Source organism: Phocoena sinus, chromosome 5 (genome assembly GCF_008692025.1).
Source record: "Phocoena sinus isolate mPhoSin1 chromosome 5, mPhoSin1.pri, whole genome shotgun sequence".
Taxonomy (NCBI): Eukaryota; Metazoa; Chordata; class Mammalia; order Artiodactyla; family Phocoenidae; genus Phocoena; species Phocoena sinus.
In genome coordinates this window covers 72,546,942-72,563,826 of record NC_045767.1, presented here as the reverse complement: position 1 = coordinate 72,563,826, position 16,885 = coordinate 72,546,942, and the positions used below count along the sequence as shown (strand labels likewise).

At 37.4% G+C, this 16,885-nt stretch overlaps 1 protein-coding gene across 4 annotated transcripts in view; it reads right to left on the bottom strand.

Annotated features, from left to right (window-relative positions):
• Positions 1 to 6,215: 6,215 nt before the first annotated feature.
• SLAIN2 (SLAIN motif family member 2) overlaps positions 6,216 to 16,885 on the bottom strand; it is an 81,945-nt gene continuing 71,275 nt past the window's right edge. For 3 of the 4 annotated variants that reach the window (XM_032632848.1, XM_032632846.1, XM_032632847.1), the window contains 2 exons: positions 10,623 to 10,941; positions 6,216 to 9,250 (listed from right to left, as the gene is read on the bottom strand). In XM_032632848.1, the coding sequence (XP_032488739.1) occupies positions 9,184 to 9,250; positions 10,623 to 10,941 (386 nt within the window). In that variant the 3' untranslated portion in view covers positions 6,216 to 9,183. The remainder of the gene's footprint in view (positions 9,251 to 10,622; positions 10,942 to 16,885) is intronic. The other variant, XM_032632849.1, reaches the window with a different exon arrangement.

The following is a 16,885-nucleotide window of genomic DNA, read 5'->3' as shown; positions in this document are numbered from 1 at the left end:
AGAACTCAGAAAATTTTTCTTTTATTTTTAACCACATAATTAACATTTATGCTGGTTTTCCTTCATTCTTGCAGTTCTAAGTTTCCCTCATCCATCATTTTCTTTAAGTCTGCAGACAATAAATTCTTAGTTTTCCCTCACCTGAAAATGTCTTTATTTTGCTTTGATTACTGAAGAAAATTTTCAATGGATAGAAAATTGAGTTATTCTTTTTTTCAGCACTTTAAAGATCTTTTTCAGTATTTTCTGGCCTTCAGAGTTTCTGACGAGAAATCTGTGATCATTTAAATTGTTGTTCCACGGGCTTCCCTGGTGGTGCAGTGGTTGGGAGTCCACCTGCTGATGCAGGGGATGTGGGTTTGTGCCCCCGTCCGGGAGGATCCCACATGCCGCAGAGCGGCTGGGCCCGTGAGCCATGGTCGCTGAGCCTGCGCGTCCGGAGCCTGTGCTCCACAACGGGAGAGGCCGCGGCGGTGAGAGGCCCGTGTACAGCAAAAAAAAAAAAATTGTTGTTCCATGATACATAAAGTGGTTTTTTCTTTGCGCTATGTTGGGTCTCTGTTGCTGTATACGGGCTTTCTCTAGTTGAGGCAAGCAGGGGCTACTCTTCATTGTGGTTTGCAGGTTTCTCATTGTGGTGGCTTCTCTTGTTGTGGAGCACGGGCTCTAGGCACAGAGGCTTCAGTAGTTGCAGCACGCAGCTCACCAGTTGCAGCATGCAGGCCCTAGAGCACACAGGCTTCGGTAGTTGCGGTGCATGGGCTCAGCAGCTGTGGCACACGGGCTCTAGAGCACAGGCTCAGTAGTTGTGGTGCATGGGCTTAGTTGCTCTGCAGCATGTGGGATCTTCCCGGACCAGGGATCGAACCTGTGTCCCTTGCATTGGCAGGCAGATTCTTAACCACTGCCCCACCAGGGAAATCCCCATAAAGTGTTTTAATCTAGCTGCTTTCAAGATTCTTTTTTCTTTATCTCTGGTTGTCAGCACTTTAATTATGATGTGTCTCTGTGTGTATTTCTTTTGAGTTTTTCCTTTTTGAGTTAAGCAGTTTAATTATGATGTGCCTTGGTGTGGTTTCCTTTCAGTTTATCCTGTTATCAACCCAGGTAGGTTCAGTTCACTGAGATTTCTGAATCTGTAAATTTCTGTCTTTCATCAAATTCGGCAAGTTTTATCCATTACTTCTTCAAATAACTGTCCCATACCTAGCTCTTTCTCCTCCTTTTCTGGGATCCCAGCATTGCTGTGCTAGAGCCAGCTTGTACCAACTCACAAGCTGATTTTGCACAACTCTTCCCAATACTATGTTCAATGACATCATGTTGATAGCTTGAAAATGGCCATGGTGGGAATATTTACCTGGACATTGGAAAGCATTACAAATGACTTTTTTTGAGAGCTAGTTTACTACTAGACTCCAGTGAAACCAATGTTATGCCTTTTGATATTTGTCCTCTGGTTCCTGAGGCTCTGCTCATTTTTTCAATCTTTTGCTACTCTGTTATCTAGGTTTAATAAATTCTATTGATCTCCCTTCAATATCACTGATTCTTCTGTCATCTTCAGTTAGCTACTGGATCCATCTAGTAAATTTTTAAAATTTCAGATACCTTTTCAGTTCTAAAATTTCCTTTTTTTTGAAAAAAAAATTTCTACTTTGTTGAGAACTTCTATAGTTCCATTCATCTCAAGAGTGTTTTCATTTGTCTCATGTTATAGTTATAATGGCTGCCTTAAAGTTTGATAATTCTAACATCTGGACCATATTGGTGTTGACATTTGTTGTCGTACTTCTTGAGGAATGATCTCATTTCCTTGGTTCTTTACAGGCTGAGTAATTTTAGATTATATGCTAGACATTTTGAATATTATAGACTTTAGACTCTAGGTCCCATTAAAATGTTCTGGACAATGTTGATTTTTGTTTGTTTAAACAGTCAACCTAGATAGGTTCAGAATGCAACTTCTGTTCCATCTTCTGTGGGCTGTGGTTCCAATGTCAGTTTAGTTTACAAAGGCTTTGTTATTCTATGTGGGATCTACCTCACACATGCACTGCTCAGTGCATGACAAACACAGTTAGGCTGTGTCATGTTCAGTGGTTTAAATTAGTTCAGTTCTCAAAGGCTTTGCTGTGCTGCTTTGGGTCTGAGTATGTGTAGCTCAGGGGTAAGCCTGGTGCTTGCACTAATCAAAACATAAAGGACCGCTTTCTCCAGCTCTCTCATCAGTTCCCCCCTTGCCCCAAAGGGCACCTCTGCCCTGTCCTCTGACCAGATATAAGGGTTCTCTCAGAATTTTAGCTCCATCACTATTACTGTGCAGTTACCACAACTCAGTTTACCTTCAGGACAGAGAGAGTGGAGAAAAATGGGGATTATCTTCACATTCTTCAAACTGCACAGGTTCTTTTCCCATTTCCTCTGTCAGAAAAACAGGCTTCCCATCAATTTTAACTGTTGGCACTGTTTGCTACCAGGGCTTAACTGGGGTGCTCACCAGTGACAAATCATGAAAGAAAAGCAAAAATAAAAGCCCCCAACATGCCCTAGCTTCCAAGAGCTATTTTTTTTTCTCATTTTTTGGGATTTTCCTTTCATAGGTTTTCCCTCAGAATTTCCTCTGGTTCAAACTATCAGAGGAGTCCTTATGACAGCTCTGTTGGGTGCCCTCTCTGAGCTCAGGGCTAAGATAAAAGAGGAAAAAAATGGAAAACTCATCCCTGTATGGGTCTCTTCTCCAGGTTTGACTCTCCTCCCAATCCACCTGCTTTTGTTTACTTTTCAGTGTCCTCAGGTAGGTGTCTTTTGCATTTTGTCCAAAATTTTTAGTTGTTAAGTGGGAGAGAAGGGCTTTTGAGGGCTTACTCCATCTTGGTTATCCCTGAAGTCAAAATCTGCATTATTTTCAAGAGACCTAAACTGGAAACAACCCAATTGGCCTTCAACATTAGAATGGATAAATTGTAATATATTTATAAAATGGCATATAATATGGCAAGGAGAATGAACACACTACAGTGACATCAGAAACATAGGTGAATCTCACATTATCTTTGTTGTTTACTGCCAAGTCTGACAGAAACACCACTTTTAGCCTTTAATCAAAATGATAGGCAGAAAAAAATTACAAAGTGTCTGGTTACATTTAGATAAAGTTCAAAAATAGGCAAAACTAAATTATAATGTTGGAAGTCAGGATACCTGTTATCTTTGAAGGGGAGGAAGGAAGTAGTGATTGGCAGATGGCATTAGGGGAATATTTTTGGGGTGCTCTTAATAGTCTAATTCTTGCCTACATGGTGGTTACACATGTATTATAGTTACTCAGTAATTCATTCAGCTGAACATTTGTTTTGTACACTTTTCTGTACATATTTTATATATCAATTTAAAAAACACTTAAAAAGTTAAAAAAATTAACTTCCTTCTGGTGGCAGATGCCAGAATCTTAGCTTAAATCAACCTTTGTATTAACGGGAACTTATAATAAGGATACTGAGGCGCTTTGTGGAATTCAAGGCAGGAATGATACTAGGCTTCATGAACAATTTGAGCCAAGGGCTCAAAAATACTATCGGAACCTTCCCTCTCACTACAAATGTTTTCTCCAGGAAAACATGACCATTGACATGAAATAACCATTCTATACGATATACACTGAGACATTTGTGTAAGTAACTACTGTTTTGTTTGCTCAAGACTAGGCCTACTTACTGGGGATAGCACCACTTTCAGGGAAAACGGTCTTCCCTCATTCTCTCCATATGGTTTTCACAAGAGCTACCTGGTTTTTGCTACGTGGTTTTTACTTAACCCCAATCACCTGCCATAGTCAATTAGCCCAGTAATGGGCATCTGACCTGTGCTGAGGAATCCTATTCCTAGAAGTTTTGTTCTTGGGACCAGGGTTCTATTTTTAAACAGGAATGCTTGGGGTAGGGTGCAGAAATCTGCATTTTACCAGTCTGTCAGGTGATTCTAAAGTCTGAGAACTCTAATCTAGACTATCTTGATTCTTTATTTGGTTGTGCCTATTTCTTCAGAGGTATTTTATTTTGAAACGGGAGTTGTACTCAACCAATACTGTCAATTCATGGCTTGGTAGACTGGGGTGGGGTAGGGTGGAAGCTCAAGTGTCAATAAAAGATACTATATAAAGAATATGAGAATATAAATTTGGTAAAGTTTTGGAATATCTGTATACTCTTTCTGGAACTTATTTCTCCCCGAGCAGAACCAATCTAAATGATGGCAGTCCTCAGTGACCTCAGAGTTAAGAAAAAGTTACAATGTCAATCATGAATATAATCCCAATTTCATTAGGGGGAAAAAAGACAATATCCTTAAATTAAGTGAGTGATTACCTATGGAATTAGTGCTTTTTCTTCTTTATAATTTACTGTTTCTCTACTTTGCTAAAATAATTTTTCATAACAGAAACCAATTGATGTTATAAAGATACAAACAATATTTTTTTTAAATCAAGGAATATCTACAATCAGGAATTGAGAAATGTGTCATGCTTTCAGTAGGCAGTTAATATACACCTCTTTTCAAAAGCAAACTCATGCCAGCATTGTAAGTGAAAAGTATTTTCTCATCTTAAACATAGACTTCTTACCCTTCCACTTAATAGTTTTCTCCTGCTACTGAAAGTAGAAGCATTTCTATGAAACCTTTCCTAAGCTGAAATGGCATGAAGTGAAGAAGCAATTATCTGAGGACACATCTTACTAACAGATACACAAAATAAATCAAGATAAAGCACAGATGCTCACATAGTTCCAAGCTATGGTGGCTTGATGCTGAGATGCTGAGTAGTTCCTGATGAAGGAGCTTCGCAGTGGGGGGCACACTGCTCCCTGCAAAATAAACACTGAATGCTATTTTTGCTTTCCCCTTTTTCCATAAAAGCAAAAATACTCTTCATATTTCTTTTGATTAGTGAAAACAGCTACTAATAGGTCTTTCATAAAAGCAAAGTGGCATACAGTGAACCTTTGAAATGTGGGAGATACCTGCATTTTATAACCATGTTAAGGTCAGCACTTAAATATTTATTTCTGGAAGGTGGGATTGCAGGATCCCAAGGTGAAATGTGTATCATTTCCCCTTTTATATTTCTTAGTATTTTCAGTTAAGTAAAAAAGAAATGGGTCTATTATTTTTAAAATCAGAAGAAATAAGCTCTTTTCCCCTTCTTTTTAAAGAGAAAACATTAAAGTTATCCAGTGTAAAGAAGTGCTGTGAAATTAGCATGCAGTTAATAGTTTTAACTGAGTTGTATTAGCTAAGGTCCATGAGTGAAATCCGTTCCATTTTCATACTAGTAACCAGAGGGCCATTTAGTCTACTCAGACTTTTATTTAGATCATTCAAATATGTTAGTGGTTGCTAACTTCAGCTTCATGCTCATGTGAACATGCTGTTCACTACCTCCCTCCAAGTTAGTTTCACTATCATTTATTCTTATTTTATTTTGTAATTCAAAGCTAAACTTTGATACAGCAAATAGTTCACAAGAACCACCATAAACATTTTCCTGTTACACAGGATATATAACAAGTTTAAGTAAACTTTTCATTCATTAATTTACAAGTATAATGGCATTTAATTTTAAATGGTTCTTAAAAGTTTTCAGGTTGGCTTGGGAGAAAATTCAAGCAGGAAGGTGTCATTTCTTATGACTCATTAGTGAGACTAATTTTAACATGGAGGACAGTAAAAACTTCCAAAAGGGATGCAGGGAACTAATAAAACAGTGTACGATTCTTGATATTTTCTGTTTATCCATAAGAGAAAGATGCACATGATCAACTAAACAAATATTCATATTTGGTTTGAAAAAGTAATTAACCTTCCCTCCTGGATACTCTTATATAATAGTTTTTTGCTTGTTTTACATATGCTACCTTTTTCTAACTAGATATCAATTCACAGCAAGTTAAAAAGTTCCAGGAAAATAGCAATTTTGAGTAAACTACAAATTTTACCCCCAAATAATCCACATATGAAATAACTAGGGCAGAGAGAATACAACATGATATATTCCAACCTCACAGAGATCAAGTCTGGAGGGCAATATGATTTGGGTTTGTGTTTTTAAAAAATCAACTGAGCTATTTATTATTACCAATTGTAGGCAACTGGTGGGAAGGGGTGGCAGATCTTACCATACCCAGAAATTAATAAAACACTTAAAAAAACAAATATAAATTTAATAATAAACATTATGGTCAGGTTGTTTATTAAGGAGGCAACCACACATACAAGTTCGGCTATAGAAATGTTTTTGCAAATCAAACTTCATGTGATCTAAAAGGACCATGCATAACGTCAAAAATGGACGCCTGTACATTCAATAAAAAGTTAAATATACATAGTCTAGATCATTCTAGAGTTATACAAACATCTGGGGACACATGTATCTAATTTCCTTTCAGAAAAACTTTTTTATAAAAATGACGTACTGAGATAATAATTTAAAAAAGTATCTGACAATTATGAATGGTCCCCAGTATTACAAAATGTGATTTCCAGGGTATGAAAACCAAAAAACGCCAACCCTTCAGAGAGCGTTTTATATTATACAAACAAGTTTTGTAGAAAAATGATCCAGCAAATGCTTGAGTTAAGAATATTTATATTTTTTCCAATTCTTTACACTTTTATTAACACACTTACAAAAAATAACATTCAAACACTGAGAAAATTAAATAACTTTGGAAGCAGAGCTCACAGCTTTCTGCTTACATATAAGTGACAATTCTGGGCTGTTGGCACAAAAAAATAATCAACATTCATAAAACCCTTACTACTATATATCAAACATAAGTTAAAATCATAGGCACTAGTTTATCAAATCCACACTTCATCTGTAAGACTAACCACAGTGAATCCTTAGATTTTTCCCAAACAGAAAAATTGGCAATACACAAAGGCTTTCTAGTAAATAGGCAATTTTTCTCTTTAGGAAACTAAAAGCCAATAGTCTGTGGTAGTACAACAGCAGGTAAAATAATACTTTACCCAACTCAGATCCAAATATGTTTTTAACAAGTGATGAAATATTTTAATTAAAAAAAAATAGACATGTTTTTTCTGATGCAGCCATTTAAAAACAAAGTTAAATAACCTGAATATTCCTTTTGAAACTGATAATCTAACTTAAAAATGTAATGGGTGTTTTGTAATAGGGTTAAAATTCCTTTTAATTAGTAGATTGCAGCATTTTTTTTTCCAATGTTGCACTGAAAACTGAGACCTATTTTCTTTTGTGTATATGTGGTTTCAAAAAGAGACAGTGGCTAGTTCTTTCTTTTACTTACTTAGATTTTTACATGCGATACCCCTCTACCCAAAACAGATGCTTTATCTTCCTCTGAAAAGCAACATTTTTAAGTTCATCATCATGTGGAATTCTGGCGCCATCCTTTCCTGACCCATCCCCATCACCCTCAAATCCATGGATAAAATTTCTTCCTTGCATGAAACACCAAAATACATTAGCACTGGCATTTTGAATCTCCAGCTGTTTGTGCTAACTGAATGACTCCCTACTGGTCAAGCTAATAAAGACTACCATGGGGTCCATCATGGCAGAACAGGGGTCTTGGTTTTAAAAGTTTTATCATTCTCTCAACCTATCAACCTCAGTGCTATCCTGAATATAAGCTTCCCATTTCTCTCTCAATTTCTTTTGCCAACTTACAGAATGTGTTTGACTAATAGGAAATGAACTTATGTTCAAATATCTAAAATCCTTTAGTGACCCAGCTGCCAATATTTTAGAGCTGTTCAAATTAAATACTTAAAAACAGACTTCACCATGAAAAATGAGAAGCCTGCTGAAGAAGGAAGTTTTAGTCTGGTAATAGTCGAATAAAAACCAAAATAAGTGATTTCCAAGATATACATAAGGGCCATCATAGAGCAAGTGTTTAACAGCTTAGAGTCGTATGCAGTAGGTTTCATTTGTTACCAAAACTGCAAAAAATTGATGTCAGGCAGAATCTAAAAGGGGCAGTATTTTCAAAGGATGTTTTGAAACAGTTAGTTTAAAGTGGATCGACTTAAGTAGGATTCAGCAGGCTATAATTTCCCACCACATAATAGGCTACTGTGTCAATTAATAGTAACAATACAACTGTCATTACCAGAGATTTTGTAAGGTAAGTGCATAGATTTCCCTCCCCGGTTTTACTGTATGGTTTTGTTCCAGGTTGTAAGCACTGAGGTGGTGTTATTTATATCAAGAATAAACACGCATACTACTTGCTCTTTCCCATCGTGGAAACCTGCTAATAAAAACAAGAACTCTTAGTTCTGTAACAGATGACAGCATGTGAAGAAGTTGGCTTCAATAGCAAAGGCTATCTTTCCTGAGCCAGGAGATATAAAGTTTAGAAAGATTGTACAACTGATATTAAGCCCTTTTGGCAATCAAAACAAACACACAGAAGTCCGATGTGTCAATGCAACATGATGGATGCATGCTGTAACACTAACTTGTGGTGGTGATATGTGAGCTACACCCAAAACTTAAGATTAAACAAAATAATTTTTCTAATGAATCTGCAAAAATAACTTATAGGATCCTTCCAAATTTAGGTATCATGTTTTAAATCTCTAGCCCAGGTTTCTTCCCACCCTGCCCCCCTGCCATCTCAATCTAGTTTCCTGGAGAACTAGTGAAACACTAGTGAAACATTTTAGATAAGTAGTCAGAATATTAGTTCTCATTAACACAAATATTTATTGATACTATTTATACAGTAAATTAGGTTGAATGTGAAGTTTTGGATAGCTTGAATTCACCAGTTTCTTGTGCACAAAGGTACTCTCTCATTTACAAATGGGCATTTCTCTTTGGCATCCATTAGTTTTTTGCCCAGATATTGGCCTCTGTCAAATATTAAAAAATCAACCTAGTTTCTATTAAACAAAACTAAAAGTGATTCCGTGGAGAGTGATTGTATGATTACCAAACACATCTGATGTTAAATGTCATTAAAGTGCTGCTTGATCATCTCTGTCAACTTGTGCTAATTAAGACAGAGAGGGCTGGGATTTTATAAATCCCAAGAGTCTTATCTGAACAGTCTGCATATAAAAGTTGTCTCTTAGCCTGGTGAAGGGGTATCCATGAAGCTGTGGACTCTGCATTCTTGTCTTTGCTGGTCAATAACAGCCATCTTTCCAACTGTCATCTTTCATGCTACTGTAGGTTTTAGGAGCTGGCAAGGATCTGAAATAAAGCAATTTATAAGGTGATTTGCAAGTTTTAATGGAACATTACCATTTTATCTTCCACATATATTAATTACTTTGCAGGTGGCATCACGATCCAATGTTCTAGGGCACTGCTGAGATCAAAGCTCTAAAAAGCTATTAGCGCAACCATCCCACACTCAACATGTCTACAACTTTCAAGTTTCACTGGGCATCAGGTGACTGCACTAACCTCTTTTTTGTTAACATAGCCACTTGAGTAAGAGAAAAGATTGTCTTGTCTTTTCCAACTGAATGGATCACCAAGCTTATTATTTACTTATTTATTTGAGGGGCAAATTAATGAATGTGATATTAGAGGCGTAGTGTCACCATCACGAGAGAGGCAGAATGGGACAGTGCTTAAAAGGACTCTGAAGTCAGACATACTTAGAACTGAAGGTCTTACTAGCTGAAGTCTTAGGTAAATTACTTAACCTCATTAAATTTTAATATTCTCCTCTGAAAAATAGGCATAATAACAGTACCTACATGTTTAAAGCTATTGTAAAAACTAAATAAGGTACAGATATGTTATTTAGCATAGTACGTAGCAAAAAGCTGTTATACTCTATTGAATTCAGAAATGTAATATGTTATCTTAGAATAAAAGAGGTATGGGTAATTCAGTTTCAATGCTTACAGCACAAAAGCACTTTTTTCATGCAAATAAATATTTCAAGTTTAATTATATTTGACACCTAAGTTTACTGATAGTGGTAAGCACATTTCTGAAAGGTAGATGAAGACTACAGATACATGGTTCCAAACCTGGCTAGGCTCAGAATCACCTGAAGATTAAACAAACAAATTTAAAAACAGCATACCTACAGATTTTGGGCTTCATACCAGATCTCCTCTCTGTGGGTAAAACTTAGGCCTCTATATTTACATAAATTCCACAGAAGATTCTGAATTGTAGCAAGGTTTGAAAACCACCCTCCTGGATTACATACTCAGACCTGATGGCTAGAAGTTTTATCTTAAATCTCATTCTAGGTTCTATTATGCTTTTAGTATCTTTATTGAATATCAATATATTCAAAATGAACAAATACCACATCCAAATGAAGTGGTTCTAACAATTTTTTCTAGAAGTTCACCAAGATACTTAGTCATGTTAGGCATCTGGGCAAATTTAACCTGTAACAAAGTGATATAATACCCCTATGTCCCAAGTGAGAATTTCTTAAGTAAGGAAAGTAATGTTTTATTCAAATTGTACTAAGATGCTAGTGGGAACCCACTAGGACTCTTGATCTTCACTATCAAATGCAGAGATGAGGATAATTCCAGTCTACCCACTTCCCTATGCTCAAGAAGATCAAAGCAGGGCATTTGCCACTTACCTGCGAACAGGCTGTGCAAGTTTGCTGCGAGGCACTGGTATACCCCCAGCAGAAGGGGCACTGGGTCTGGGCAAGCCACTTCTCATCACAGTTGTCCCTGCAGGTCTGGTTAGAGTAGTGCTGTTGATATTGCTGGGAGGATTTGCTGGGACTGTGTTCTGAACCATGGGAGGCCCAGGTGAGGAGGTGGTTTGCATGAGTTGTGTTGTTTCTTGGCTACCAGGAGAACCAGAGCCATGGTTACTAAATGCTTTTACTGGTTGCCGGAGAGCCAAAGGAGATGGTGCTGCAGGGGAGCGGAATTTGCCTGGAGAAGGTACTGTAGAATGGCAAAGAAAAATCAATGTTTTCAGTGGAAACCAAGTGCAAGTGAAACCACTGCTTTATGACTGGGCACCAGTACATCTGTATTCATGAAAACTCACTCTACAGAAATGCAAGGAATAAAGAATATTTCTAGGGAGATAGATAGATAGATCGATCGATCACTGGTAGCGCTTAAGTAACCAAGTCCTTACTCAGAGGATTGCAACTATCCTTGACAACAGTGTTTTAACTAGATCAGCTAGGAATCTACAAAACCAGAAAAGGCACTGCAGCATTCTGTTTTACTGTGGAAACCAACCTGAGCCATATTCTAGAGGTGAAAAAAATGCTGACTACTAGACAGCTGACTGGAATTTGAAACACACTTTCCCCTCAAAGAAACATTCATGTAAACATGTATCTAGTATCTGGAGAGTGTACCTCCAAGTCCTGCATCATCCATAGTGTAACTTATAATTTAGAAACTAAACCTGCTTCTATTGTTGTGCTTCACCAAGTAGGGAAGTTATAAATCTAGTTAGGGGCATATCAAGAGGTATATGATGTCACAGGATAAAGATGGTACATTTTGCTGGAATGTCAATTCTACTAAGTGGTTATTTAAAATACATTTTGAAACAAATAATGATATATGAAAGAATTAAATGTACAATTTGCATTAATTTTTAAGTCAAAATAAGACTTCAAATAAACTTTATTCTTGTAGTGGTCCCTTAGCATTGTAAGTTCAGATGTCCTGGGGGACATTCATCCTTTCCTGTTTATCCTATTTGGATAAATCATCTCTGGAAGGTTTCTTCAAATGCCCATGAATGGCTATATACAATATAAATAAAAAATATTACCTTAACATGCTTTACCTAGCAAAGAACTCTGGGGTGAGGTTCAGAGTGAATTGGGCGGTGGGGGGTGGGGAGAGGAAGGGAAGAGAGTGCAGGGGAGAAATGAATCAGAGTCACCATATTCTCTCTCAACCTCCATTAGTTTGCCAAGGATATGAGTAGAAGAAAGTTTGACTGTGTGTCAGAATCCGAAGAAACTTTAAAAAAAGGTTGGCGGGGTGAGGGGGGAGCCTAGGCACCACCCCTAGAGAATCTAGTCTGGAATGGAAATCAAGATATTTATTTTAAAACCACCATAGGCACTTCCAACCATGTTGACAAAAACAGGACAGGGCTTACCCAGTTAAGATACATAAGAACAGTTTTCAAATATTGGACAACAGGCAGTATGGGACTGTAATCCCTGAGAGAGGGAAAATAAATGTGGTGAGCTCTACTGGCACCCTGGCTTATTTTTTTTGGGGGGGGGGGGGCTTGGATTATAGAGTGAGGAGGAGGATCCAGAGTAGATCAAAGTTATCTTGCTGACTTGAGAAGACTAAACTTGGAATCTGAGGGGAAGATTACCTTAGAGGAGGGAGGTGCTCCAGAAGACCTATATAACTCAGCTTAGAGGTCTGCTTGAACCTTTGCTGGAATATTGAGCTGTGCATGCACCAAGTGAAGCTCCATGACACTGGGCAAAGGAGGCCTGGAGCACTGTAAACCGAACAGTTTCCAAAGCTCATACAGGACTAGGAAACATCTGAGTTTCAACCAATTAGATCAGAGAATCCTTGTCAAACACCCAGGGCAATCAGGGGACACTCCAAAAGAAATAAACTAGTTCTAGAATAAAGCTACCCCAAATCCACTCAAACAAAACTTAAAAACAAGCCACTAAAACAGGGGTCAGCAAGCTACCACCATGGGAAAGTAAAATGCTTTTTTAAAAAAAATTTTATTAGAATATGGCAATACTCATGTGTTTCTGTATTGTCTATGGCTGCTTTCCAGCTACAAGAGTAGCTGAAAATTTACAACAGAGACCATATCACCCACAATCCTAAAATATTTACTATTGGGCCCATTAAGAAAACGTTTGCTGATCCCTGCTATAAAGGATTAAACTAACCCATAAAAAACTTACCTGTTTACCACAACAAAGTCTACACAATTTAAAAGAAGGTAACAAAATCCAGCACAGAACATAAAACTTCACAATGTCCACTAACCAATAAAACATTAGTAGACATATAAAGAAATAGTAAAATGATAACCAAAACTAGGATAAAAATTAGTCAAGAGAAACAGATTAAGAAGTCACAGGAATGACTGAATTACCACACAAGGACTTTAAAAAGAACTGTTACACATAAGCTTAAGGATATAAAAAAACATATACGAATGTGAGGTAATAAAAGCTTTTTTTTTTTTTTTTTTTTTTTTTCAGTGTGCGGGCCTCTCACGTTGCGGAGCACAGGCTCCGGACGCGCAGGCTCAGTGGCCATGGCTCACAGGCCCAGCCGCTCCACGACATGTGGGATCTTCCCGGACCGGGGCACGAACCTGTGTCCCCTAGCATTGCAGGTGGACTCTCAACCACTGTGCCACCAGGGAAGCCCAATAAAAGCTTTTTTAAAGAGCTAGATAGAACTTTTTAAAAAAATATTTTTTCTATTATTATTGTTATTATTATTAGCCATGCCCTAAAGCTTGCAGGATCTTAGTTCCCGAACAGGGATCGAACCTGGGCCCCCTGCAGTGGAAGCACAGTCCTAACCACTGGACCGCCAGGGAATTCCCAATAGAACTTTTAAAGATGAAAAACTTATAATATATTCCAAGTGCTAAGTTCACTGGATGGGAATTAATAACAATTTAGATGTTACAGAAGAAGAGGTAGCTGAAGACATAACAAGAATTATCTAAACTAAAGCATACAGAGAATAAAAAGACTCAAAAAAGAAATGATAAAGCCTTACTGATCTACACGTCAAAATCATGTGGTCTAATACATGCAACTGGAGTCCCAGATGAAAGGGGTTGTAAGTGGGACAGAAAAGATTTGAAGAATGGCTGAAAATCTTCCAAATTTGATGATAACTATAAACTCAAGTATCTAAGTAGTTTAAAAAACAAACTTTTTTTTTTTTTCCGACACAGACCTACTAAAGAATGGACTTGAGGATATGGGGAGGTGGAAGGGTAAGCTGCGACAAAGCAAAAGAGAGGCATGAACATATACACACTACCAAATGTAAAACAGATAGCTAGTGGGAAGCAGCCGCATAGCACAGGGAGATCAGCTCTGTGCTTTGTGACCGCCTGGAGGGGTGGGATAGGGAGGGTGGGAGGGAGGGAGACGCAAGAGGGAAGAGATATGGGAACATATGCATATGTATAACTGATTCACTTTGTTATAAAGCAGAAACTAACACACCATTGTAAAGCAATTATACTCTAACAAAGATGTAAAAAAAAACCCCAAAAAACTCAGACTTCGATCTAGAGTTCTATATCCAGCAAAATTATCATTCAAAACTAACATCAAAGCAAAGACTTCTAAAGACAAACAAAATCTGAGAATATTTGTTGCCAGCAAGTCTTTCACTAACAGAAATACTAAAGGAAGTTCTTCAGGCAGAAGGAAAATGATACCAAATGGTAACCCTGATCTGCATAAAGCAATGAACAGTGCCAGGAATGGTAAATATTTTGGGAAACATAAAAGATCTTTAATAAATCATTTTTAATTTCACTAAAAGATAACTCTGTAAACTAAAACTAACAAAAACATTCTCTGTGATTTAATATAATATATATAAAGAGAGTAAAAGTAAATGATAAATGTAGCACAAAAAATGGGAAGGAATGGAAATATACTATTCTGAGGTTCTTACATTATAAGTGAAGTGGTATATTACTTGAAGATAACTGTAATAAGTTAAATATGTACACTGTACACTCTAAAGCAACCACTTAATAAAAAGAAAAAAAAAAAGAGATAGAAAGTAAGCCAACTGTGAAAATAAAATGTAGTATATAAAAAGTACTCAGATATTCCAAAAGACTGAAAGCAAAGGAGAAAAGGAACAAAAATCTGAAGAGACAAAGAGAAAACAAGTTGTGAGACAGATTTTAAACCAACCATATTAATAACTGCATTAAACGTGAATAGTGATCACTCCAATTAAAAGGTAAATATTGCCAGTATGGACAAAAAAGCAAGAGCAACATGCTATCTAAAAGAAACACATTTTAGATATAAAGACACAGGTTAAAAGTAAAAGGATAGAAAAAGTTACCTTATACAAAACCGATTATGAAAAAGATGGAGTGTTTATAATAATATCAGAAAGCAATTACCATCAGAGATAGAGTTCATAAAGTTAAAGGGGTCGATTCAGCAAGAGGACATAAGAATACTAGCTATGTATACCCCAAAACAAATATACAAAACACATGAAACAGACATAACTGAAAGGAACTAAAAAAGTCCATAATTAGTTAGATATTTCAACACTCCTTAGTAATAGATGAAACAAATAGGTAGAAAATCAGAAAGGACAAAGACATGACCAACACCATCAATCAAGCTGACCTGACACTTATAGAATACTCCATTCAGTTGGACATAGCTCAAATGTCCATCAGCAGGTGAATAGGTAAACAAATTGTGGTATATCCATACAACAGAATACCGCTCAGCAACAAAGAGGAGAAAACTGCTGATACAACAAGGATGATTCTCAAAAATTAGGCAAATCTAACTTACAGTAACTAAGCACAAATCAGATATTTGCCTGAGGCTGGGAGAACTGACTGGGAGGAAGTACAAAAAAAACTTTGGGGGATGATGTAAATGTTCGATAACTTTACTAGGCTGGCTGCATGAATGTATACTCTTGTAATTAAAATTGTGCATTTAAAATTCCACCTGAGTAAAGCTGATTAAAAAAAAAAAAAACTCCAGGACTTCCCTTGTGGTCTAGTGGTTAAGACTCCGCGCTTCCCCATGCTTCCACTGCAGTGGGTGCAGGTTCAATCCCTGGTTGGGGAAGTTCTGGATGCTGCAGGGTGCAGCCAAAAAAAAAAAAAAACCGAAAACCCCCCAAAAACTCCATAAGGGGCTCTAAAGTAAGGCCATAATTGAGAATAATTATGAACCAATTATATCTTGAATCAATTATATCCAACAAACTGTTACAGTCTCTTCTGGTAGAAAACTGAAGACAAGATGTCCACAGGATCCAAGTACCCTGAATTGCAAATTCCATGATCTTCACAGAAGTTTTTTTTTTTTTTTTTTACTTATATAATCCATCTTCCCCTTTCTATAGGTGACTATGAAAGTGTTTTCTCAATTCTATTCCCTGCAGTCCCACCTTTGTCTCTGCCCAAGTTGTTTCACTGTCTTCCTGGAAGCTCACTGAATAACTGAGACTCTATGTCTAAGTTATCCTCTAGCCACTATCTAAGGGTGGTGCCTAGACCTGCTCCTTCCAGTACCAACTCCAGAAAAGCCACCTTCAGTCCTAGTTTTTTTTATCATACTTGGCAGCCTTTTGACTGGGATTTTGTTTTGGTGGGGATGCAGGTTTCAGATAGGAGGCAAGAACAGTGAAGTTCAGAGGAGGATCACTGAGTTTCAAGGAGTATTTTGGAAAAGTCTGGAGAGCTGGGGATAGACAGAAATGAGGTCAGGTTAAGAGATTCACTAAGACATTGTGAACGACAATCTAGTAGGTGAGAGACGACCAAGGAGTCCTAGGCTTCTTTCTTATGGTGACTGATGTAGAGGGTATGCTGAAATTAGGCAGATCATCTTGATGAGGCTGACAGTGTTTCATTTCTTTCTTTCTTTTTTTTTTAATAGTATTTATTTATTTGCTTGCACCAGGTCTTAGTTGCAGCAGGCAGGCTCCTTAGTTGCGGCTCATGGGCTCCTTAGTTGTGGCATGTGAACTCTTAGTTGCCACATGCATGTGGGATCTAGTTCCCTGACCAAGGATCGAACCCGGGCCCCCTGCATTGGGAGCACAGAGTCTTAACCACTGTGCCGCCAGGGAAGTCCCTGAGAGTGCTTCATTTCTACATCACAGCTTTATAAAT